This window comes from Thunnus albacares, chromosome 7 (assembly GCF_914725855.1).
Source record: "Thunnus albacares chromosome 7, fThuAlb1.1, whole genome shotgun sequence".
NCBI classification, from domain to species: Eukaryota; Metazoa; Chordata; class Actinopteri; order Scombriformes; family Scombridae; genus Thunnus; species Thunnus albacares.
The window spans coordinates 11381839-11405093 of record NC_058112.1 but is presented as its reverse complement, the minus strand read 5'-3'; the positions used below and the strand labels follow the sequence as shown (position 1 = coordinate 11405093).

Sequence of the window (23255 nt, the reverse complement as noted above, 5' to 3'; positions counted from 1 at the left end):
TGTTGTGGCAGGAAATTACATATTCAGCAGCCAACACTGCACATTCTTTCTTTTCCCCCAGAATGAGGAGTTACTTCTCCCTTTCTGTTGGACTTTGGATTTTAGGGCAATTTTTTTCAAATTTTGGAAAGACTTTCTCCTTAATATTTCTGTAGTTTTGACTTTCTGTTATAAAATGTGATTCTGTCCCTACAGCTCCCTCGTCACAATGACAGCACAGCGTGTCCTTTCTGGGCTGCCAGGTCCGCCTGTGTCTGCCCTTCTCTATTGCCAGACTATGGTCACTCAGTCTGTACATTGTCAATGTCTTTCTCAGGTTCTTATCAGTTCTGCCACAGTATACTGTCTGTTTAGGGCCAAGTATGTCTCTAAACTATTTCTTTTCTTTTTCTTCAGTTATAATTTGGTTGGTCTAATCTTCTGAGTGATAGTGTAACTGCCTTGAGGCTGGCTGGGAGTTTGTGATGTCAGAAGGTGAAAGGTCAGCCAGCCTCAGGACCAGTTGGCTGAAAGGACTCCTTACTATGTTCTTTCTATGTAACTCTTGGCAGGCAGGGGCTTTATAATGGTAACAGGCAGGATCGGTCTTTTTAATATTGCTCCACAATTTAATAGATCTTTATTGAATACTCAGAAATAAAGGATATTGGCCTAATTCCTTAAACTCAAGCACAAATTTCTCCCTCATCAGCAGATGAATGTAAAAACAGCCTTCAAGTATCAAACTCTGCACATTAAAATACATTTTTGAGTTGGGGCGAGGGGCTTTAAGATTTTTACTTTTTTGCAAGCTTATGAACTTTCAAGCTTGTGACATGTATAGTAACCATAGTGAGTTGAGTTGAAAAACACATTACCCTTATGCCACTATTGCAGTCCTGAGGAACTGAGTTAAACAAATAGGTGTCTTCTTACTAGAACATGGTGAACAGATTACTGAAAGAATCATCCTCAACAGTGGCTGAGCTCAATATTTCCATGTTGCAAGACACTTTATGATCACAGGAGGGAGGCAGTAGCTTCACAGTGGTGTCATTGTTTATAATTAATGCTACATTTACATAATTTCTGGAAAATTTAGTTGTTTTTTTTTTGCTGTGTTCTTGTGGACTGTTCAGCACCCAGTGGAAATGATGGAGCACACTTTTATCAGCCAGTTTTGTGTACGGAAGTGGTAAGCAGGTTGTAAGGTCAGAGGGTAAAGGCTATCCCTCTTTCGATTGAGAATACACACAGCCATCTTGGATCTAACGAAGAGAAGGGAAATTGATGCGGTGAGGGTATTTAACGTATTTCTCGTCTCATTAAAGCGGCTCGGTACACTATTAACTCTTCAGCATGAGCTATTTGCCTCGCTGTTTCCCTTCGTTTCGACACGGAGCGGGTCTGTAGCCTTTAGCTCCAGCAGATTGTCGCTCCTGACTGCTGCTGCTGCTGCTGCAAACGGAGCGTAAACTGAGCCGAGAAAACGGGACAGCTGACTGTGGATATATGGAGGCAGAGACGGCCCAATTTACTGTTTGATAGTGGCTGCTGTTTGGTAGCCACGTCGGGGTATTTTGGAGCTGAAAAGATTTGAGAATGCTGTGGTACTTTGCTCCCTGTTAGCTTAGCTGTCGTGAAGCTAGCTAAGCTAACGCAGAGTGATTACAGGCACCTAGCCTGCTAACGTTAGCCACAGCAGCCTGTTAGCACTGCTGCTGTTATTTTGCTGAACAGAGACACACAAGGTAACACATACTAGCACTCATACAAGTTTAACAAGCAAGTCAACACTCAGCTCTGCTGTCAGCTGATTTATTCTTTATCTGTAAAGATCATTAGTTTATTTGTTATGGTTGTTCAACTTTTTCATCCTGTTTGCAGAACAGTTCAAAACTTTACTTGAACACCCCAAGATGCCAAATATGTCACACTGAATAACCTCAGTGTGAATTTATGATGCACCCATCATTTTACAACTGGTTTAAAGGTGCACTCACAAATAATGCAGTCTTGTGTTTAAATATTTCCATTCAGGCTTTTTCATCTTAACTCTTAAATTTATTTATGTTGTGTGTTCTGCTTTATTCATACTGTAGAGTTTCACTATGAATGAAAAGTGCTGTATAAATTAAATGTATTACTATATTAAATATTGTTATGTTGTGTCAGTGAAGTGCTGGAACAACCTGCTGCAGATTGTATGTGATGCTGTCAGATATTAGAAATATATTCAATTTATGAAATATAATTTATTTAATTTCTATTTAACTACATAAGAGGAAATTTAATGGGAACAACAGTGTTTATATGAGAAATGTGATGGTCAGTGTAAAGTTGTATTTGTCTCCGGTTCTTCATCTCCTTGCATCATTTGTTGCCTTTGCTGTTCTATTGACATCCACATTTCTTTAACAGCATCTCTGCTCTCTCTCTGCAGGTGACGAAAGGCATGTTTGGTGCTAGAAAGAAATTTGTAGAGTTTGTCGAGGTAGTCGATAACGACTTTACTGATGAAAGCATGTACTACAACCAGCCGTCGATGTTCCCACATCGGTCGGACAAAGATGTGAGTTTTGTTCCTGTGTCTACAAACCTTTCATTCCTGAAATTAACATAAAGAGGAGACATTTTCTTGTTGTCTTATGTGTTCTAAAATGTTTCCCTTCAGATGCTGTCTTCTCCTTCACCATCATCATCAGGTCAGCTGTCGCAGCTCGGTGCAAGTTTGTACGGTCCACAAAGTGAGTGTTACATAGTCCTCCACACACAACAGTTTTCTTCACAGTATGTAGCATACTGGGAAGAAATGTTACGTTTGGATAGTGTGAGCATGAGTGTAGTCTAACTTAGTTTAACTGTTATTTAGGGCAACTCTGTCAAATAAAACCAGAGTTACTGAAAATTTGAATGTGAGACATTTTGCAGAAGAATCTTCTCTGGGTTGTCTGACAGTATTTGTTTTTCTTCTTTGTCTCTCTGCAGGTGCACTCGGCTTTTCGGTAAGGGGCATGGGTAACAATACACCTCAGTTAAACCGAAATTTAACACAAGGCACCCAGCTACCAAGTCATATCACCCCCACAACAGGGGTCCCCACCATGTCCCTCCATACCCCTCCATCACCAAGCAGGTGTGTATGAAGGTGTTTCTTGCTTTTTTGTCTGTTTGCAGACACACACTTGTCTGGTTTATAACAGTAAATTAGACCTGCAAATAAAGATGGTAGTTGACATGAAATGAGCAAAAAAAATGAATGCACTAAATCAGAACTGATCATGTTTCAACAGGGGGACCTTGCCGATGAACACAAGAAACATGCTGAACCACTCTCAGGTCGGTCAAGGCATTGGTATGAGCGGCAGGACCAACAGTATGGGCAGCTCGGGGCTGGGCAGCCCCAACCGCAGCTCGCCCAGTATCATCTGTATGCCCAAACAGCAACCAGCACGCCAGCCCTTCACCATAAACAGGTATATGGGTCTAGATAGTATAACACATACGTCGGCTCCTGCTGACACGTGTAATATATTCTTGTAGATATCTGCCCATCCTTTGTGTCTGCTATGGTTTCCTGATATAAAATATAAAACCTTTAGGTTTTTTTCATTTTAAAGAAAGTAAATGTGTGCCTTAATATTTGTTTTCTTTCTCTTTCTCTGCAGCATGTCAGGATTTGGAATGAACCGCAATCAGGCTTTTGGGATGAACAACTCAATATCAAGCAACATCTTCAATGGCACAGGTTAGTGAGTTTAACTGAAGTATCGTTATTTTGGGTTATTATTTAGGTTTTCTGTAAACAAACACATCTGGGCTGAAGTCTGATGTTAAAAAAGATAAATAAAACAAAAATCACTGTAAAAACACCACTGGCTTCACAAAACTGAATTATTAGTTTAACTATTTTGAGGGATACCATTACCATTTTTCTCTTCATTTTCTATTATCAAAAGCATATCCTGAGTTGTCCTCATGATAAAACAACCTTGTTTACAAATGCTGTAAACAGGCGTCTTGATGCAGGAAGCAAAACCACTTTTGTATGCATGGTGACATTTAGTCAGTGAGAATGAATTCAAACCAAGCTTTTGAAAAATCCCCTTTTTGGGGGGAAGTAAAATCTTCATTCCTGGAAAAAGGGTAAGGGTAACATTGTATAAAGTTTCTTTGATTGCTGAAACAGACAATAGCTATTGTTACTGAGGGGACTGTTAATTGATTAATATGCAGTGCAGAAAGGTTTCCTTATGAATTGAATATTTGCCACATTACACAGATGAATGGCGTTTTTAAGGTGACATTACATGTTAGAAGTTCTTAACCTTCCTATTACTGCAGATGGGAGTGAAAATGTAACGGGACTGGATCTGTCAGACTTCCCTGCATTAGCAGACAGGAGTCGGAGAGAAGGGACTGGAAACCCAACACCGGTGCTCAACCCACTGGCTGGAAGGGCTCCTTATGGTAGGCCATTAGGCTGCAGAAAGTGTCTTATTTTTACACACATTAAGCCATAGGCAGTAGGTTCCCACAGGAAAGGAAATCAGCTTCTTGATTAGAGTCTTGATACGAGTGAAGGATATGTTTCAATGCACATCTAAGTCCATAGAAACAAGAATTTGTGATGATACGATTTTTGTAGTGTTGTATTGCTTATTCCACCTTTTATAAAATCTAAACTTTATTGTATTCATCATCATCAAGTTGGCATGGTGACGAAGCCATCTACTGAACAGACACAGGATTTCTCAATCCACAATGAGGACTTCCCTGCACTGCCTGGCCCAAACTATAAGGACCCTACGTTGAACAACGATGACAGCAAAACTGTAAGTGTGTGAGCCACTGATGGCTCTGCACCACAATCTGGCAGGATGCTTGTTTATGTGTGTCAGGGTTACACAGTAAAGACAAATTTGTTTTTCTGTGTTTAAAACATTTTTTCTTTGTTTTCTTTAGAACTTGAACTCCACAAGCAAGAGCACATCCAATGCAGATGGGCCCAAGTTCCCCGGAGACAAGACGGCCTCAGCACAGAACAACAACCAGAAGAAAGGGATCCAGGTGTTGCCCGATGGTGAGACCTCTCAGCCAATCGTATCGCTCCACTTCCACTGAGACATCCCTTCTTAATCGCACAACATTGGGTGAGGCAGTTGGGCTCTCTACCCTGCATTTTGGGTTAGATAATTATTGGATAGGCTACAGTGAGGAAACCAAAAGAAAATGTTCAGTATGCTACAGACCATCATCATCTTTCCATTAGTCTGGCTGTGACCATCACTTGTTTAAAAAAATAATTGGCTTGGTTTGCTCTCCAATGCGTGCACAAAGTGTGGTTTAGAAATATGGAGGTAATGTATTGACAGTAAGTATTTACTGTAGATCACGGCCCAGTTTCAGCGGGTTGTTGAACTCTGTATTATGCTGCTGCTGCAGGCCGGGTGACGAACATTCCCTCAGGAATGGTGACAGACCAATTCGGCATGATTGGCCTCCTGACGTTTATCCGGGCAGCAGAGACTGATCCGGGGATGGTCCATCTGGCGCTAGGAAGTGACCTCACGACACTGGGACTCAACTTAAACTCACCAGAGTAAGACAGCTGTTCTACCAGAAATACAGTGTTTTAGGATAAATAACGGCCAAAATCGTCACCAGAGTTTTATCAAGTGGTAGGTTTAAGCTGCAGTCATTCAACAAAAATATGACAAATAAATTGATTAATCATTAGCTTTGTTAAACGCTAATAAGTAGTCATTCAAATAATGTTACATGAAATATAAAACATGTGGGCACAAATGGTCACAACTTCTCACTGAATGAATTTTAGTTAAACTAAGGACAACTTAGCCCTCCTTTTTACTGGCATGCCATTTTTAAACTGGATAGTTGCATTTTTGTCTCTCTGAAGTTACAAAGGCATATGACAAATTAACTGGAGACATCTTTAGCAGTTTAATCCAAGTGTTTTGAAGCCAAACAATCATACTGCAGGTCCAAATTTGTTAAGTAAAGTTTATAGCACATTTAAACACAGCTTAAGCTGACCAAAGTGCTGTCTAGAAGGACATTAAAATATAAAGTAAAAAGTATAAAAACACAAAGAGAAACATACCAATGACAACAATAAACAACAAAGGACAAATACAGAATTATAAACAGATTGAAAGATTAGTGGGCCAAAAAGGCCCGTGAATAAGAATGTGTCTTTAGCTTAGATTTAAAAACAGATGGAGGGAGCACATCTAATATCTAATAGCAACTGGTTCCACAGTCGTGGAGCAGCACCTGCAAAGGCTCTGTCATCTTTTATTTGTGACTGTAAGACAAACGAGAGATTTGTTGTCGGATCTAAGAGACCTAGGTCTGTGATATAAGATTGGGCCTGATAATTAAGAGCCTTGAAAGCAATCAGCAAGGTCTTAAATTTGAGCTCAGTGAGCCAGTGAAGAGAGGCTAAGACTGGGCTGATGTGCTTGCACTTTTTAGTACCAGTCAACATCCTTGCAGCTGCAATTTGGACCATCTGTAGACGAGTTAATGAAGACTGGGGAAGGCCTAAATAAAGGGAATTGCAATAGTCCAGTCATGATGTGATGAAGGCATGAATTACTTTTTCCATATCATGGAAAGACAGCACTGGCTTGTGTTTGGAAATAGAAATTATTTTAACAACAGAAAGATAACATTATTTTTTTTAGCATTGTTACTTCACATATGTGGTGAGGTGGCCTAGCTTACTGGCGAGATGACTTGTGGACTTAGAGGGACCGAAGATAATTACTTCAGTTATTGTCGTTGTTACTGATTAGCTGAAGGAAATTATTTCACTTAAGGTATCTGTTAGATTTTCCTCATTTCTTTTCTTTTTACACCACAAAAACAGGTACTGCCCACAATATTGCAACTATCAGTGACAAATAATATGGAAAATACCCAAAATGCAAAAATATTTATTTTATTTATTTAAGTTTCACACCAACACAACTTCTAGCCAATAAACTAAACTAAACAGTTACACACTTGATGACAATATTCCCCCTCCATGCTGGTGTAGCACTACAAAGCAGATCTGCCTCAACTGGTTTCTAAAATAGCTTCTTTAGTTACAGGTTCATGATTTTACTTAAATACTTAAATATGCAGTACAGCCAGTTTGATTGTCCTACTCAGAAATACCACTTCACTTGTGAGGTTTCCTTCTTGTTGACTGCATTTAATAGATCATTGCATTGGCTTGAATTGTTGTGTGTCGAGCAAATGTTGTGCTGTTGATATTAATAGTGGCGACTTCCTCTCCTGACAGAAATCTGTACCCCAAGTTCGCCTCTCCCTGGGCTTCAGCACCTTGTCGACCGCAAGACATTGGTAAGATATTAACTTGAAGTATGTGTGGGAGGAAGACTTTAATCTTTAATTACCTGAGTTTAGTAATGACTTGTAGGTTTTGATTTGGCTGACCTGATTAGCTTTTAAGATTTGGCAGAGTCAGAGCCAGTCTGAAGACAGAACGGAGGTACATGGAGTTAAAGGGCTTGTGAAGAACGTGTGGATGACTCCTTATCAAGCTGCACACTGATCAAAAACTCAAATATTGCAGAATAATTTTACATATTTTCTTTGATAACAGTTACGACCATGAGTTTTGTTTGGCTATATGACCTTCTGAAGTATAGTGTTTTCAGGCCCATGGCCTGTGTTACATGTCAAGATATTCAATCTGCTGTCACATGAGACATAAAAAAACTGCAGATCGTCACATTTGAGAGGCTGGAACCAGAGAATAGTTTGTATATTGCTTGAAAAATGTCTGTTTTTACAGTGTAAAATAGTACACGTCTTCAAATTTCGATTTGCTTGACAGCAAATTTTTAGAAAAGTCTTTTAAATTTGACATTTTCTTAGAAACAGTAATATTACATGTTATAGTTACCGTTGGAGAGCTGCTGATGGTAATTTCTCTCTTATTTTTCAGACTTCCATGTTCCATCGGAGTACTTAACCAACATCCACATAAGGGACAAGGTAATTATGAGCTTGAGAACGGTGCCAAAATAAATGGTTGCACTCCTCAAGTAGTACATGTGGGTGCCAACTTTACTCTCTCTACTACTTTAGCTGGCTGCAATTAAACTGGCGCGATACGGCGAAGACCTGTTGTTCTACCTGTACTACATGAATGGTGGAGACTTGCTACAGCTTCTGGCAGCAGTAGAGCTGTGAGTAGTTGACCTTTTGAACGGTGATTACTGCAGAAACATGATCTGTTCGATTTAAAATTCTACGTATAGCCATTGTAGCTAATAGCAAGTGTGTGTCAGGCTGTGATTGATGTTAAAAAAAATTAAGTGATGGTCACAGGCTCAGTTTTTTTTTTTTCTTATTCCTCTTTCATAACTCTCTCCAGCTTTAACCGGGACTGGCGGTACCACAAAGAGGAGCGGGTTTGGATCACAAGGGCGCCTGGCATGGAGCCTTCACTGAAGACCAACACCTATGAGAGGGGAACCTACTACTTTTTTGATTGTCTTAACTGGAGGAAAGTAGCCAAGGTAAGAGTTCTACTTTATTTATCAAACGAGATGGCATCTTAAGATATGATTTGTTGTGGATTAGTTTGTTTCCTGTCGTGTTAAAATTGTGTCTGCATCTCTTAGGAGTTTCATCTGGAGTATGATAAGCTGGAAGAGAGGCCTCACGTGCCAACAACGTTCAACTACAACCCAGCCCAGCAGGCCTTCTAAGGCCCGACCAGTCCAAAGGCCACAGCTGTTCCTGCACACGACGCTGTTGTCCAGGGAGTGTGCTGTGGTTCACACAGCTTGGTTTTTATTCCTCGAGGATTTGGCTATTTGACTGCGGGGGGTCGTCGCCACCATCAAAACTGCCCTGCCTTTCTAAAATTACATGCTGCCCAAAACACCAACACTTGTTCTGTTTTTATTCTTCATGTTCCTCCTGGTTTTTTTTTTTGTCTTGTTTCCAGCAGGGTCTGTGTTATGTTTACGTCTCTGAGTCTGAAGCCTGTTTTCTCCCTGAAAGGAGGACTGACCTTGTGGCACAGGACAGTGACAGAACAAGGTTATGCCTCATATTTACAAGTGTTAAGAACAGAAAAAAGGCGGGGAGTTAACATCCTCAGACGCAAGTGAAAGGGTGAAAGAAATGCAATGTTTATTGTTGCACTATATTTAGTAATAAAAGAACACAAAATTTGTTTGTGCTTTTTTATGTGAACACTCCCTGAATTTTTTTTTTCCTTTTCCTATTTTTCTTTCGGGTCCGGGGGTGCATGCAACTTTTCCTCATGCATCCCTTTTCGTCCCTCCTTTTTTTTCCTTTTACATTGATTCTTTCAAACTTCTGTATTTGCACCATCAAACTGTTTTCTGTCTCATTCTCTGTTTCCCCCCCTCTGTCTGTCTGTCTCTCTATATGTGAGTTTTGTGCCAGTTGAACATGGACACAAATCTGGGAGACTACTTTGGGTTCCACAAATGTGGACAAATCCTCACAGAGGTTAAACAGCAACACAACATTGCTCCAGAGCAAACAAAACACTTTCCAGTCTTTGTTACAATTTTGTAAGAAATGTGTACATTTTTTGTTTCTTTGCATCACATAAATTAGTATATGTATGTACGAATGTGTATATATGATTGCTATATATATATATATGTATGTATATATATATATATATGACATCTATTTTGGAAGAAATTTTGCCCTGCCTTGTACCTCGTTTTTATGAGGTGAGCATGGATGCAATATGTGGACGTAAGAGGACATTTCTGGATCTGCTGGACAGGGTGTCACATGGCACTGCGGGCACTTACATCAAAATAAAACAAAATTAAAATGTCATTTAAGGAAAGGCCTGATTCTCAGCCAAAAAAACAACAAAAAACCTGAAAACAAATAAACATGAGGTCATCCCCCTGAGTTTGGAGTCCAAGGCAAAAAAAAGGGATGTATTTCAGTTCAAGCTGTTTGGACAGCAGTGAACAGCAGCATTTCATAGGAAAAGGAAAACAGACAATTTGTGGAGAAAAAAAATCCAGACCAATCTTGTATTTTCTGAAGTAAAAAGCTTCTTTTCTTTGTATTAAAGCAGAAAAGGCTTTCCTGAATCACTGTGCGTGTGTCTCTTGTTTATTGCTCTTGTGAAAGTCAGGGATCCCTCATGAAGTTAAACCGTGAGGTTTATTTTTGGTGAACGAATTTGGCAAAGGAACACGTTCTCAAGTTCTATGGGGTTGCTTGATATACAGCTGGAAACATCCACAACAAACATTAGCTTGTAATATGTGCTTTGACTTCTTGCAATAATTTAACTTTCAGTTTGAAGGCTTTCAGTATATTCAAGATTAAGAGACACTAAATTCTAAGTTAAAAGTGCAAGTTTTATTAGTCTTCAAAGACTTTACAGAACTTCTTCAAGCAAGTTAATTCATGGAATGTAATTTTGACCAAATTATGGCCTTATTATCACATGTACCACATGTTGATAGATATAAAATCAAGAGGCATGTTAAAACTGTAATGATATACTTTCAGTGCTGCAGAGAAATAATGACTCTTCAGTATTGTGCAACACTCACCGGATTGTGTGTTTAGATGTACTATTAATTCATTATGTTACTGAAACACACATCCACGGTTTAGAAAGGCACATACACCTTCACCTATACAATGTATAAAATGAAACAAATTAGCAGTACACAAATATGGCACACAAGATGATGATTTTACATTGAAAACATTCTCAAGAGTCCTCAATAGTCTGCTACTCTACACAGGCATTAAGAACAGAGCTGCCATTTAAGGCTGTGAACAATCATGTTATCACAATTAGTACACTGAACACCAACAAAGAAATAATGCAGCACTGAAATCAAAACACAAATGCAAATTAGTCAAAGATTGAACCCTGATGAGCAGAGAACACATGCAGCTGAGAAACTGTAGAAAAATAATCCAGTCTGTCCAGACTGAGTGTAAAAGTATCAAAAGGCTGCGTGGCAAAGGAAAGGATTCATTTTTACCTTACGCTCGTTATGCCAACTGACCTTTTCAAATTGCAGTCACTTGCGTAAATGCTACAAATTGAAAGCCATGGGGATGTTAAATCGATGTTTCTATTGAATGGAAACAAAACAAAAAGACACTTCCTGCAGTAGCACTTTGAATACAAATTCTTTCTCTGATGAAGATGATCGCTGACATAAAAATCCTACATTCTCCCTCCCTTGTCTGCTGTTTTATCCAGTTTCCAGTCTTTTTTTATCATCGAAACGCACGTCTTCGTGCAGCTGCTGCTTGAGATCTTCTCTTCATCTTCTATCCAGGTGTCTACTTCACTCATTTTAAAGTATTCTCAAGAGTGACAATCCAACACGTGAGCATCACTTTGAGGCAGGATCAGTGGGGGTGGAGCCATCTGGGGTACCTCCTTTAGCAGCTTCTTCTGGTGGAGAAAATGGCATTTAAGTGAGTTGCACACAGACTTCCTCATTCATTTATCAGAAGGATATTTTTATCTATGAAAAATCCTGTACAAAAAAGCCTTGGATTTGCATAATTAAAGACTAATTCATCATCACAACACTGCCTTACCTTTATCCTTCTTCTCCTGAGTCTCCTCGGCTGCAGTCTTGTCCGCTCTGAAGAAGATCCGGGCGCTGCTTAAGGAGAAGTGGAGCAGCTCAAACTCCTGGGGTGAAAGGAGGACAAAAACGTTCATCGTTAATATTCTACATCCTCCACGGCACTTACGACACTCATCTGCTTCCGTATAGAATCCATTATTTAAAAAAAAGGCAACAGCCCACAATAATTAAGAATCACATGAAAATGGATAGATGGATGGGCTAAAAAGTCTCAAGATCCTCTTGAAAACAGAGACTGCACCTGAAGGTAGACATCCAGCCTCTTCTGAGTGAGGTTCATAGTTTGCAGTAACTTTTCATCCTGGCTGGCGGACTGCACATTTTGCTCCTTCACCACGGCGTTCATCTCTTTCTTGTACTTATCTCTGACAGCCTGGAACCAGTGCAGCGAGTCAAACTCCAGATACTGGTCCAGCAGCTTCAGAATGTATGCAACACCTGAGAGGAAAGAGAGAGTAAGTCAACAGCCAAGCAGTGGTGCAGAAGTGTAGATTTAGTTAATGCTGCGCGGTACACGCTGCATCCAGTTATGTGCAATTTATTACTTAAGCCCACTTGCCCATAGCAAAACCATCATCTGTAAAAGCAGCTCCAGTTTTGTTCTTCTTGTTGAGTTTCTCTTTACAGCTGATGGAATGCTCCACAAAATTCACAGTCTAAGAGAAAGAAAAAAAAACATTGCAGAAAAGGTAGGTAAACACAAACAAATATTAAGAGAAAAGAGTGTGACAGGTAATAACACAGAAACATATCAGAATTCGTGTTGGCACTGACCAGAGGGGGTACAATCATGTAGAAGTTTCTCAGGTGCATGTTCTTTGCACTGCGAAACTCGGGTGCAAACACTGCCACCAGCATCTTGAAGTACTCCGTCCCCTCGGCAGAGTTGCTGGTCAGATCTCCCAACACTGAATCCAGCACACTGGAAATGACAGACAATGTTAAAGCAGTACTGTGCAAACAATAAGAGATGTTTCATTTACTTTTATCAAGCTGTGGTGCCCCCTGTGGGTGTAAAAAAGAGAAATACATTGAAAATATCTTAACATTATTTGACACAACTGAAGCATGGTAGTTTGTGTCTACTCGACAGAAATATTTGACTAAAACTGACTTTCATACCAACTGGAGCTGACATCGGATTTAAAATAACCCTAAATCTATATACACTAAAGAAATATGCAGTGATCTACAGAAAACTGAGAAATAAGGGCATGCTAGACAAAGACTGACATGCAAGTGATATTTTAGAGTTATAAAGTGCAGCGTTTTCAGATGCCCTACAGTACCTAGCAGCTCTCTGGGTCTCTTCTGACAGTCCCTCCTCTTTCACCAGCTCCTCAAAGTTGACTATATCCTCCAGGTCTGGGACAAACCTGAAGAAGACAAAAAAAAAAAAAAAACACTAATGAGATGCGACATTAAGGACTTCAGTGACCACATATTCAACAGTGAGGTGGACATTCCTACATTTTTATTTATTTAGTTTATTCTAACTTTACACTTGGGGTGAAAATCTCAATGATGCATCCAGTTATGTTTTCTCAGCCAGACTCAGCGTAAGAAGATAAGAGCTTAAATTTACAACGTAGGGAGTAAAATCTATAACACGCCGCTCTACAACAACTCTCTCTTTTACCTGATAGCACTGCTGCAACAGTGGAGGCCTCCAGAGCGGATCATACGCACGTAACCCATGGCATTACCTGAAAGAAAACGGGGTAAAAATGGTGTTGGCTTACATTTACCTGCACCTGGATTGTACAAAAAGCACAGAGAAACATGATTTATGTGTTTTTCTCACCAATCTGGCTGATGAGCTGTCTGAACTGGTCCAGGTAGCTCTGTCCATCAGGAGTGATGCCCAGTTTCCTGATGCCACGGTTAAACTTCTCGGCTCGCTCAAATGGATACTACAAAAAAAACATGGACAAGTTAAGCTGAATGATAGCTGACAGAAAGCTAAGTAGTTTTAGTAATAACACCGTTTCTAAAACAGGAACTTCAGGGGGTTATTACAGACAGACTGGTCAACTGACGGAATCTGTTAAATCTTAAATCAGGAAAATCTGCTCCATGAACAGAAAGTCTAGAGAAGCCCTCGTTTGTCTGTGTCTGTTAACTAAACTAAAACATTTTCTGCAAAATTCACCATCTGTCCATTTCACTTTGTTTGTGTAACTGGTTTGATGAAATTAAATAATGTACAAAGAGTATTTTCTAACCTTCTGATCAGACTGGTCCTTTGTTTCTCTGAAGAAGCGGATGTCCTTGATGAGTCTGGATTTGATGTGTTCGTCGTACATAAACTGACTGAAGATGTAAAACTTCTTACGCAGGAACTGGTAGGTGAAATTCACCTGATGAAAGCAGGAAGGAGAAAGAAGAACTCAAGTGAACAATGGAGACGCACAAAAAAAAAACAAAAAAAAAAACCACACCGTTGCCATTCCTGTAAACTCACCGTGGTGTTCATGATGCCTGTGCCATGGGTGCGGATGGAGTTGGCGATGTGACGGATGTTGATGGTGTTCAAGTGCTTGTTGTTACTTGCCTTCTCTATGAAGATCTGTTACAAAACAATTATTTCAGTAAAATCTGCACACATACACGAGCAACAGTGCTGCTCGGTTTAATGGAGAGAAGATAAACATTAAGGCTACCTGGTTGTTGAGGTTATAAAGGTAGCGAGAGACAAAAACGTGGATGTTCCTCATGATCTCCAAAACATCCAAACCCTGATGAAAACACACAGGAGATACAGTTAATCAACTGTTTATCACCTATCATTAAAACCTCTAATCATGATGTGTCAGGTGCAACCACACAGACCTGCTCCAGGGTCTGGCTGGGCAGGTGCGCCTCTGTCATCGTAAGTCCGTAGCGCTGCGTGGCGAGGTTTCTCATCTCGCTGTAGGTGGCCCAGTCGTGCAGAGCTACTGTGGTCAGGTTGTAGAAGGTTTTATCCAGGTAGTGGGTCACATAGGCTATAAGGACATTTGAAATCATATTAGAAATGTTAGTGACACCATCTGAACACCAGATTACACATTTTCAGCAGGTGGCAGCATTATACTTTACACCTCTTTCGATTGTAACTTATTCATTCAAGTTAGGGCAGTAGTTCCAAATCTATTTTTGATGAGAGAAAAACTTAAAAAAGCTCCTGTATCCAAAACAAAAACTGCCGAGTTGTTCCTTGGCCCAGGGAAACAGTACTGAAAATAACATGTGTGTGTGTGTATTTTGAGCACCTTTGATATGAATGAAACGGTTGAAGAATCGGATGGGTCTGAGGGAGAAGAAGTGGGCCAGGTCCTTCATGCCAACTTTGAAGGGGTTCCTGTCATCCAGCTTCAGGTGAGTATGGACAGAGAGACGCAGGTCCTTCTCAATCTCCTTACACAGCTTGTCCAGCAGGTGCTACAAGAGATAAATGCCAGAAATACAGAAAATAAAACAGGTTAAGCACATGTGCACTGGAAACAAGGAGACTGAAGATGTGATTGTGACTCTAGTCATTTGTTAAATGTGTGCAAAAAACCCCAAAAAACAAACTTCTCACCTCGTTGAAAACATCCATAATCTCCTTGTCGTAGCTCTCCAGTAGCTGGTCACATGACTCCATGTGTTTGGCGTACAACATGGATGGCACACTGTCCCTCAGCGCACTAAACATATACTGCTCCGACCAATCACAGGTGTCATCCAGGATTGCAGAACATCGGAACAGCCGATCAACACAAGCAGAAGAATGAAGTAACAATGAAAACAAAGAGACAACAGCTTATATAAATGATCTTCCATGTGTTTGAAAATTCAGCAATCACTCACTGCTTGTGTTAAATTGCCTACTACTGTAACCACTATGTGATACTTGAGGACAAAAGTTTGAGCTTTCTCCTTGTGTCGTCTCAAGAAGAGAGTGAATGTAATATGTACATCGGGGGCCATTCTGCTTACGTGTAGTCGTGCTGCGTCCACCGCGTTGTCGTATACATCATCTAGGTAGATGGGAAACACAGCTCGATGCCAGTAAAGGAAACTGCAGTCACACTGAAGCTTGACCCTGAGGAGCAAAGGAAAATAATCCTTAATCTTAAAGTATCTTTAAGTAGGTCAAAGAAATCGCCGGAGAGCTGTATAAATTTAATCTTTGACGATCACCTGCCAAAGTAAGGAGTGGGTGTTTGAGATGCCAGCCTTTTAATGATCTGGTTGTATAAAGTGTTTGAACCTTATCTCAAACCCTGCCTCTGCCAACTACAGTGTATGTTTTGAGACAGTAAATCACTGACTTTCTATTTCACCAGATGTTGACAGCTGCCTGTTACACTGGCTCAGCATCAAGGAGTAGCATCTTAACTTTTGGAAGTTTTCTCCACTGCCTGTGTAACATCTGCCTCTTGCATGTTACATTAAATACATTAATTGTGCTTTAAATGGTCACTATGTCTAATAGCAAAATCTTTCAATATAGAATACAATTTTTTTTTCAGTAATTTTACCTTTATTTAATAGTTGTAAGGTGTACATATTTGTGTTATTTTCATTATTTTATGCTGCTATCTTATATTTAATATTTAATACTTGGCTACATAGTATCCAAGGTAACGATGCAGCTATAAAGCCCATCACCGGGGGAACAAGTCAGACCGGGCTTGTATCCCCCAGATGAGTGTGTGACTATTAAATGGAAACCTGTAAATAATAATGTATAGCTGACCTGAGATAGACTTTATTACTAATTATAATTATATTGACATTCAGAGTGATTATCTATGTGAACTGATTCATCTGTATCAATAGTGTGTTTCTGTAATCTGTAATATAGTGAGTTTTTGATCCTGGTCAGGGTTAGACCGTTGGCCCTGTAATTTGTTATTTAACGGTTATTAAGCTTCGTCACAGAAATCATTTATTAGTATTGTAAGTTTCCTTTGATTATGATTTTATTTATGTTAAATAGTTTTACTCAGACTGGGCTTGTATCCCCCAGATCCCGAAGTGTTTGTAAGCAATAAACAGACATCATTGAATCGACATCGGAGCATCTGTGTGTCTTCGTTGGAGTCAACTGACGTTAGTAACTGTCAGCCGTTAGTCCACCATCAACATCACAACATAACGCAGAGACTGTAGGCTGTCACTATTATCAGCCATTTAAAACAAACTTAACGGGGGCATTATAAACTGTGAGGCTAATCTAGTGCTAATATAGTTACACCTGGATGGTTAATTACTTTCTCAGCTCTTTGGCAGATGAAGCAAAAAAAAAAAAAGTATTGTATAATGCAATGACAAGAAATTTTGTTCAACATGATCACAAGGTCCCCCACCTCTCACTCAGCTCACTAATCAGATCCAGCTTCTTCAGCACAAGCTGCAGTGGAAGCAGCTCCTCATCTTTGAAAGTTTTCTAGAAGAAAGCAACAGATTGTCAATGTCAAATGAAAAAGGGAAACAAAAAAAAAAAGTCAGGATCACATTAACCAGTGACTCCTGCCAACGTACCAGCTGAGTGCCGACACAGAGAGCCAGAGACACCACAAGGCGTCGCTCCTTTGTGCTGGGTCCATTCAGAGCGTTTTCTGCCAGCACCAGAGATGACAGCACATCCAGCCGCTGCTCGCTGTACTTCTTGTCAGAAATCACCCTTTTCTATGGAAAGAGAAACATCAAATCATGCAAGATGAAGACAGTGATGACCCTTCAAACAATGTGATTTATTATTTGTGTATTTGTGCGTACCTTGGCCATGCCGATGGCGTTGAGGGCCTGTGACTGCAGCTGCTGAGTGATGTGAGAAACGGAGTCTGCCACGACCATGGACCGCCTGTGAAATGTGTGCTCCACAGCCTGAGGGGAGAGTCACATCACATGTTGTACTTCATTAGCTTTACAGACTCAAATGGATACTGGTAATATGCACGGAGACACACCTTTAGCAATTCAACCAGTCGACACAGAGCTTTGACGGAGGTCTTGGTCATGGGCCGCTGCATCGACATGTACATGTTCATGGTGGTCTTGATGATGGTGCTGATGCTGTATGCATACAGGATACCCTTTGAGGGACAGAAAACACAAGAGTGGGCTGTAAGTCAGTGAAAGCTCTCACCTCTTTGCACAGACTGATCTGCTCATCACTTCCTTTCCTTACAAGTTTTAACTGTTAGTATTTAAAGACAATACTAACAATACTAATACTATACTAACAGTTAAAACATGTTTTCAAACCAAAGATATCCTGACAATCCACTTTCTGCAAGTATATTGCTGTTTAACATGATACACGCTTCCCAGTGCGCACATATCTGGCAGATATTGATCACTTTCTGAGGTTGACTGGGTAAACCTAATGTATCTTTGGTGCTTTTACGCCTGGATTTAAGGAAGTACTGGAAAAATGTTATGGCTATGTGATGAGCTGGTCTGCTCTGTAGTCCTGCCTGCTGAGCCTCACTAGGGGACAACACTGTCAGTTCTTACCTGTACAAACACATTACACCTGCTGTTAAGGTCTTCTGCCAACTTGTCACTTTTATGCTCCTTAGACAAGATGGACTCCATCTTCATCATCCAGGAAGTCACAAACACATAGTAGGACTGAACATCCCTGAAGAGAAACAATCAGATTCTCAAATCTAAAAATCTGCTTCACTCAAAGTATCTGTGACTGATTTGGTACCCCACTGACTTTGTTAGCGTCTGAGCTCTCTGCTGCAGGTAGGTGTCTCTCTGCGTTCTGATGCCCTGAAGACTCTTCTTATCTATCAGTTTGGCTGCAGCTGGGACTTTAGCGATGAGGAAAGTGTCAGGAAACCAGATAATGTTAGCGGTCAGAGTGACAGCTGGGACCTGGAGGAAAGGCCAGACATGAACATACATGAGAAAGATGTTTACGCCCCTTGAGATCAATTAGAAATAAATAAGGAAGGAGAGAGGCAAACCAAGAACATTACACTACCTTTTTACAGACATCTAGCAGTGCTTTGTAGAACTTTTTGTCAACGCTCCTGAAGATGTGAAAGTGAAGAACAAAGAGACCGCAGACGCCAGCATATTTATCTCTCTGGTCAATCTCTGAAGGTTCACCTGAAAACCACAAAGGCATAAATCACTTTGAAGTTGAAGCAGAGGGTTCAGTTGTGAAGTCAGTCTATCCTCAGAAGAGAAACTGACCAATCTTGGACTCAATATTGGTGAATATGGTGCGTATGTTGAAAGCAAACTCCTCAGCGAAGGCACTGTTTTTGGCAACAGCTACTCCTTCCCCAGGATCATCGAATCTCTGCTCCACACAGGCCTGTCACACAGTCACAGATATGATCAGTTGTTGGTGCTCAGAGGATGTGAACAGAATCAAGTACTCAGTCTTAAAAAGCCACATTTACAATTGTAGAACTTTATCTCTGTTTGCAAAAAGACTCACGGCAAATGCCTCATTACATCAACCTGAGAAGAAACTGCAACATAATAAAGGCCTGAATAAAGTTACCTGCAGTATCATGCCGTCCAGCAGCTGTCCCTCAAGCTTGAGCAGGAGCTTCTCAAATGGTTTCAGTTTCTCTTCAGGGATGGAAAATTTTCCAGGGTTATGGTGCACAGACTTCAATAACCTACGACAGAAGTACGCAGTTACAGAAGACAATAGACTATATTGATTATCTATTAAAGCATGTTGTATGTTAAAACAGATCATAAACTTCACATATTATATTGCTTAAAGCGAGGAAATTAAGTATAAATGCAGGTAGAAAATAATACAAAATATCTTTCTCGATCCAATTTATATACATATGTTTAAGTTAAGTAGATGTAATACCTAAATATAATAATTGGGATGCATATTATTAATGTTTTGCTTTGTTTGCTATTCCAATAAAAAAGACATTTTTTAGTTATTAATCACAAATTTGACAGTTTTTCCAGGCTGTGTCACTTTTGTCACTTACTAGTCATCCAGATAAGACAAATGTAACAAAAATGTGCTTTTCTTAAGCATTTCCTTCATCTGACTGGTTGTAACATTTGTATGTGAGCATGTGCTCACCTTTTATACATCTTCCAGTGATCTTTTAGTGTGCCGTGATTTTCCATAATCTCATCAAGTGTGAGCAGCACCACTAACAACTCCCCGAGGTGCTCATACACTATCTGCAGAGGGAGAGAAAAACAAACATGGTGAGAAATGTTTAGAAATATAGAGGATAGAGACCGAGGCCATAAATAAAACTCATCAAAAGGTTAAAACTCACCTGGAAATGGACACCTGATGACTCAATGATTTTTGCTGCACCCCTAAGATATGAGATGACAAATGCTTTAGTAGAGTGTTTTTACATTGACACCAACTGCCTGAGTAACCAGATCTGCAGTCTGTAAATTGTAGTTTTCTCTTCACATTAATTGCAAACAGGATCGTTGCACAATGTGGGCATTTAAACCAATTCAACAAGAACAGTGCATTCACTGTGTAACATTACTGGCTTCTGTTCATGGATCTTACTTGTTGCTGTTGTAGAGGGCAGCCAGCTGATGAATAATGTTGACGACCACTTCATAACATCTTGATACAAAACAGGACAGTTCCTATTAAAAGACAATGAGAGAAGACATCAGTGTTTTTGAACTTAAAATAAAATTACGTTGTGACTGTTATGATTATTTGTTGCCTACCTGTAGGAAGGAGATGAATCTGCCCATCTGAATCTGGGACTCTCCTTCAACAACACTGGTGTCAGACACTGTAACATAAATGCACACACAGGTCTTATTTTTAGCATTTTATCAGGAAACAAACTCAGGATAAAAGCAAATAGTAATTGCTGACTGATTACCTCCCTCTCCATAGTACAATAAGCCATTATAGAACTTGGTTTCTGCCTGCAAGGGAACATGAATATTAAACAGAGTCAGGATACGTATATTATGGTAAATAACTAACAAAGGATACAAACATCCATGTGGGGAGATGCTGTTTGATAAAACACTACAACAAAAACCAACCAGAGTGCAGTGTTGACCATTCTTACCTCATACTTGAGCTTCTTCACTTCACTACAGAGGGCAGCATACACTGTAATGACTTTGTTCAGGACCTGCACAGCCGACATATTAACAGTGATCATCCAAAAAAACAAAACAAAACAAAACTTTGTGGATATAAGACTTAAAAACTTTACCTTGTTGTCTGTTTTAATTAACTCCAATAAGGAAGACTGCTCATATGGGAGAAGCTGAAAGAGGGTAGAACAGATTGGGAAGGAAATTACACAAGTTTGAATTGTGTAAAGCTGATGTCAGTCTTTTCAGGTTGATGTACAGTGGCTGGTTTTCAGTGTGATACCTTCAGGGCGATGGGGTCCAGAGTGAAGTCCCACACATCTCCAATAGAGTCATCCAGAGCCTCCTCAATGCCCTTCAGCTGAGATGTGTACTCCTCCAGAAATTTGCTGTAGTTCTTCAGTTGAACCTCTGTGTGTATTTCTGTAGGGTGGAAGGTTTGATTGAGGACAATTGTTGAAACTAACATTTACTCAAGTATTGTACTTAAAAATTTTATCCGTGTTCATGCCGCAAGTTAGATGAAAAGATTGAAACCAAGAATCTTCTGGTAGGTGGATTATGTTAACCTTTGGACCTTTGTTTTCTGTCTCTGTGCTATGCTAATGCAGCTGCTGGGTGAAGCTTCATATTTAAGGAACAGAAATGAGACATGTGGCGTCAATCTCATTGTCTAACTCTCAGCAAGAAAGGAAAATAAAACCTTTTTCCATAATGTTGAAACTATTCCTTTAAGTACAATGTACTTCACTAGAAGTGAAGTACATTTTGATGACTTCATTTTCTCCTATTGTCTATTTGTATTCTACAAGTCCGAAGCAAACATTGTTCTACTTGACAGCTATGAGTACTAGTTACTTTTCAGATCATTTTTTTTTCTCCAAAACATGTGATTATCTTACAAAATATGATGTACTGTTCTCACACATCAAACACAACACCCAGTAGTATATAAAATAAATGAACCCCGCTTTTCCCTCCTGAAACAGCTACAAAATGCTGCTTACATATTAATGCATGTGTAATAATCCAAAAAAATTATATATATAATAATTTAACTCTCTTTTGATAGACTTATATGAAATTTTGAATGAAGCAGTTTTACTTGAAATTAAGTATTTTGATGTTATTTGTTTTGAATGTGGTTATCATGTAGAATTACCACACAAAATGACAAATACTTCATGCAAGTAAAGGTCCTGCATTCTGATTATACTAAAAGTACAGAAGTATTATCAGCAGAATATACTTGAAGTATCAGTGGTGGAAAAAGTATTCAGATGACTACTTCCACCCTCCACTGGCTGATGCTGGCTTGAGAGTTAAAGGACAGGTTCATTATTTCTCAGGTCTGTCTTAAAACAACAGTCAGGTGTTCATATGAACACTAAAAGAGGTTTTCCTCGCTGTAATCATTCATCCTGTTTATACTGGATATTAACAGATCCCCTTCAAATGTGCTTTCAATGTAAGCGATGGGGGCCAAAATTCACAGTGTGTCCACACAGTCATTTTGTGCAAAAATGCATTTAAAAGTGTATCTGAAGCTTATATGAGGTTGCAGAAGTCTGTTAGTCATATCAAGTGGATGATCTGCCACATTTACAGTCTTTTTAGCATCAAGTTCCCTCTTTGTGTTTCCGCAGACAGTGAACAGGGTGTTAATACTGTACATAACCACTGTAAGTATATAAAGTCTTTTTTGACCATTTAATATTTATCTCAGCACTCTTCACTTCTTTGCACTATTTGTATCCTGCTTATAGTTCACAGATACGGTTTCACCTGTTTATAGTCATTACTTGTGTATATTTCTGAAGATTGTTGTGTTGTTGCTTTGTGAAAGTACATGAGAGCCATTAAACCAGAGTCAAATTCCTTTAAATAACTACTCAAGGCCCTTAACTAAATATTTATATTCTATAAGCCAATTCAAACGTTACTGTTGTTGGCAGGTTAATCTTAATGTAACGTTATTTGTGCTGTTGTAGCCTGTACAACTACTGGAGTGTCGTTAGCCTGTCAAACCGATCAGCTGTATGTGATGGATGATGATAAACAGCGTTGGCTAAAATGTCTCTGTCACTTAATTTTATGAATTTACCTTTTACATTAACTTGCCTGAGTAAGCTGGTTGTTCAATTTAAGTACACAGTACGTGAGTTAACTCTACAGGTGAATGTTTATTTGCAATAAACAGCTAGGAGTTGCTTCATTCCAGCAAATACACGGAGCCCCGTGGCTACACATCTTGCTAGCAGCGCCTGCTAGCACTGTAAGCTAATGTAGTTATCAACTTTAACACGTCTGTGTTAAAGTCTCTGCAGGTCAGAACTTACTTTGTGAACCGTCGTCAAAACGGTCAAACTCCCAGTCTGGTGCGATGGTTTCTACCGCCATAGTGCCAGCATAGGTGACCCAAAACACTGCTGTTACAAAGTGGGGCTACATAGTCCCATGATGGGTCTTATGATTTTGTGAATGGTCGCTAGTGCTCATGGGAAACGGAGTCCAGAAGAGCTGTCACTG

General features: G+C 39.7%; 2 protein-coding genes across 4 annotated transcripts; one reads left to right on the top strand and one right to left on the bottom strand.

Annotated features, from left to right (window-relative positions):
- The first annotated feature begins 1170 nt into the window (after positions 1–1170).
- cnot2 (CCR4-NOT transcription complex, subunit 2) lies at positions 1171–9205 on the top strand. Of its 2 annotated transcripts, none has more exons than XM_044356178.1 (15): positions 1171–1274; positions 2423–2551; positions 2654–2726; positions 2968–3115; positions 3273–3455; positions 3648–3727; positions 4324–4449; positions 4690–4814; positions 4945–5062; positions 5425–5581; positions 7295–7356; positions 7964–8013; positions 8107–8207; positions 8396–8540; positions 8646–9205. In XM_044356178.1, the coding sequence occupies exons 2-15, from the start codon at positions 2435–2437 to the stop codon at positions 8730–8732; spliced, it is 1572 nt and encodes a 523-aa protein (XP_044212113.1). In that variant the 5' UTR covers positions 1171–1274; positions 2423–2434; the 3' UTR covers positions 8733–9205. The 2 variants fall into 2 exon arrangements, with proteins under 2 accessions (XP_044212113.1, XP_044212114.1); XM_044356179.1 differs by lacking the exon at positions 1171–1274 and adding an exon at positions 1344–1730.
- On the bottom strand, positions 8926–23217 carry washc4 (WASH complex subunit 4). 2 transcript variants are annotated; one of them, XM_044356176.1, is made up of 33 exons: positions 23066–23217; positions 21010–21149; positions 20846–20899; positions 20696–20761; positions 20501–20546; positions 20340–20407; positions 20170–20252; positions 19919–19961; positions 19714–19817; positions 19159–19279; positions 18843–18966; positions 18628–18755; positions 18358–18518; positions 18150–18276; positions 17600–17725; positions 17409–17516; positions 17172–17318; positions 16997–17076; positions 15621–15726; positions 15223–15339; positions 14912–15080; positions 14490–14644; positions 14321–14395; positions 14122–14226; positions 13883–14017; positions 13462–13570; positions 13297–13363; positions 12947–13033; positions 12432–12579; positions 12217–12313; positions 11899–12095; positions 11605–11701; positions 8926–11455 (listed from the first exon to the last, which is right to left on the bottom strand). In XM_044356176.1, exons 1-33 carry the CDS (start codon positions 23124–23126, stop codon positions 11394–11396), a joined length of 3513 nt encoding a protein of 1170 aa, XP_044212111.1. In that variant the 5' UTR covers positions 23127–23217; the 3' UTR covers positions 8926–11393. The 2 variants fall into 2 exon arrangements, with proteins under 2 accessions (XP_044212111.1, XP_044212112.1); XM_044356177.1 differs by having other exon boundaries at positions 8926–11452.
- Positions 23218–23255: the final 38 nt, after the last annotated feature.

Coding starts and splice junctions, on each gene's coding strand:
- washc4 (XM_044356176.1), bottom strand. CDS start 23,126: ATGGCGGTAGAAACCATCGCACCAGACTGGGAGTTTGACCGTTTTGAC. Junction 18,519..18,627: donor TGCTAGATGTCTGTAAAAAG/GTAGTGTAATGT, acceptor CCTTTCCTCCAG/GTCCCAGCTGTCACTCTGAC. Junction 14,227..14,320: donor TTTATAACCTCAACAACCAG/GTAGCCTTAATG, acceptor GTTTTGTAACAG/ATCTTCATAGAGAAGGCAAG.
- cnot2 (XM_044356178.1), top strand. CDS start 2,435: ATGTTTGGTGCTAGAAAGAAATTTGTAGAGTTTGTCGAGGTAGTCGAT. Junction 5,582..7,294: donor CTCAACTTAAACTCACCAGA/GTAAGACAGCTG, acceptor CTCTCCTGACAG/AAATCTGTACCCCAAGTTCG. Junction 8,208..8,395: donor CTTCTGGCAGCAGTAGAGCT/GTGAGTAGTTGA, acceptor AACTCTCTCCAG/CTTTAACCGGGACTGGCGGT.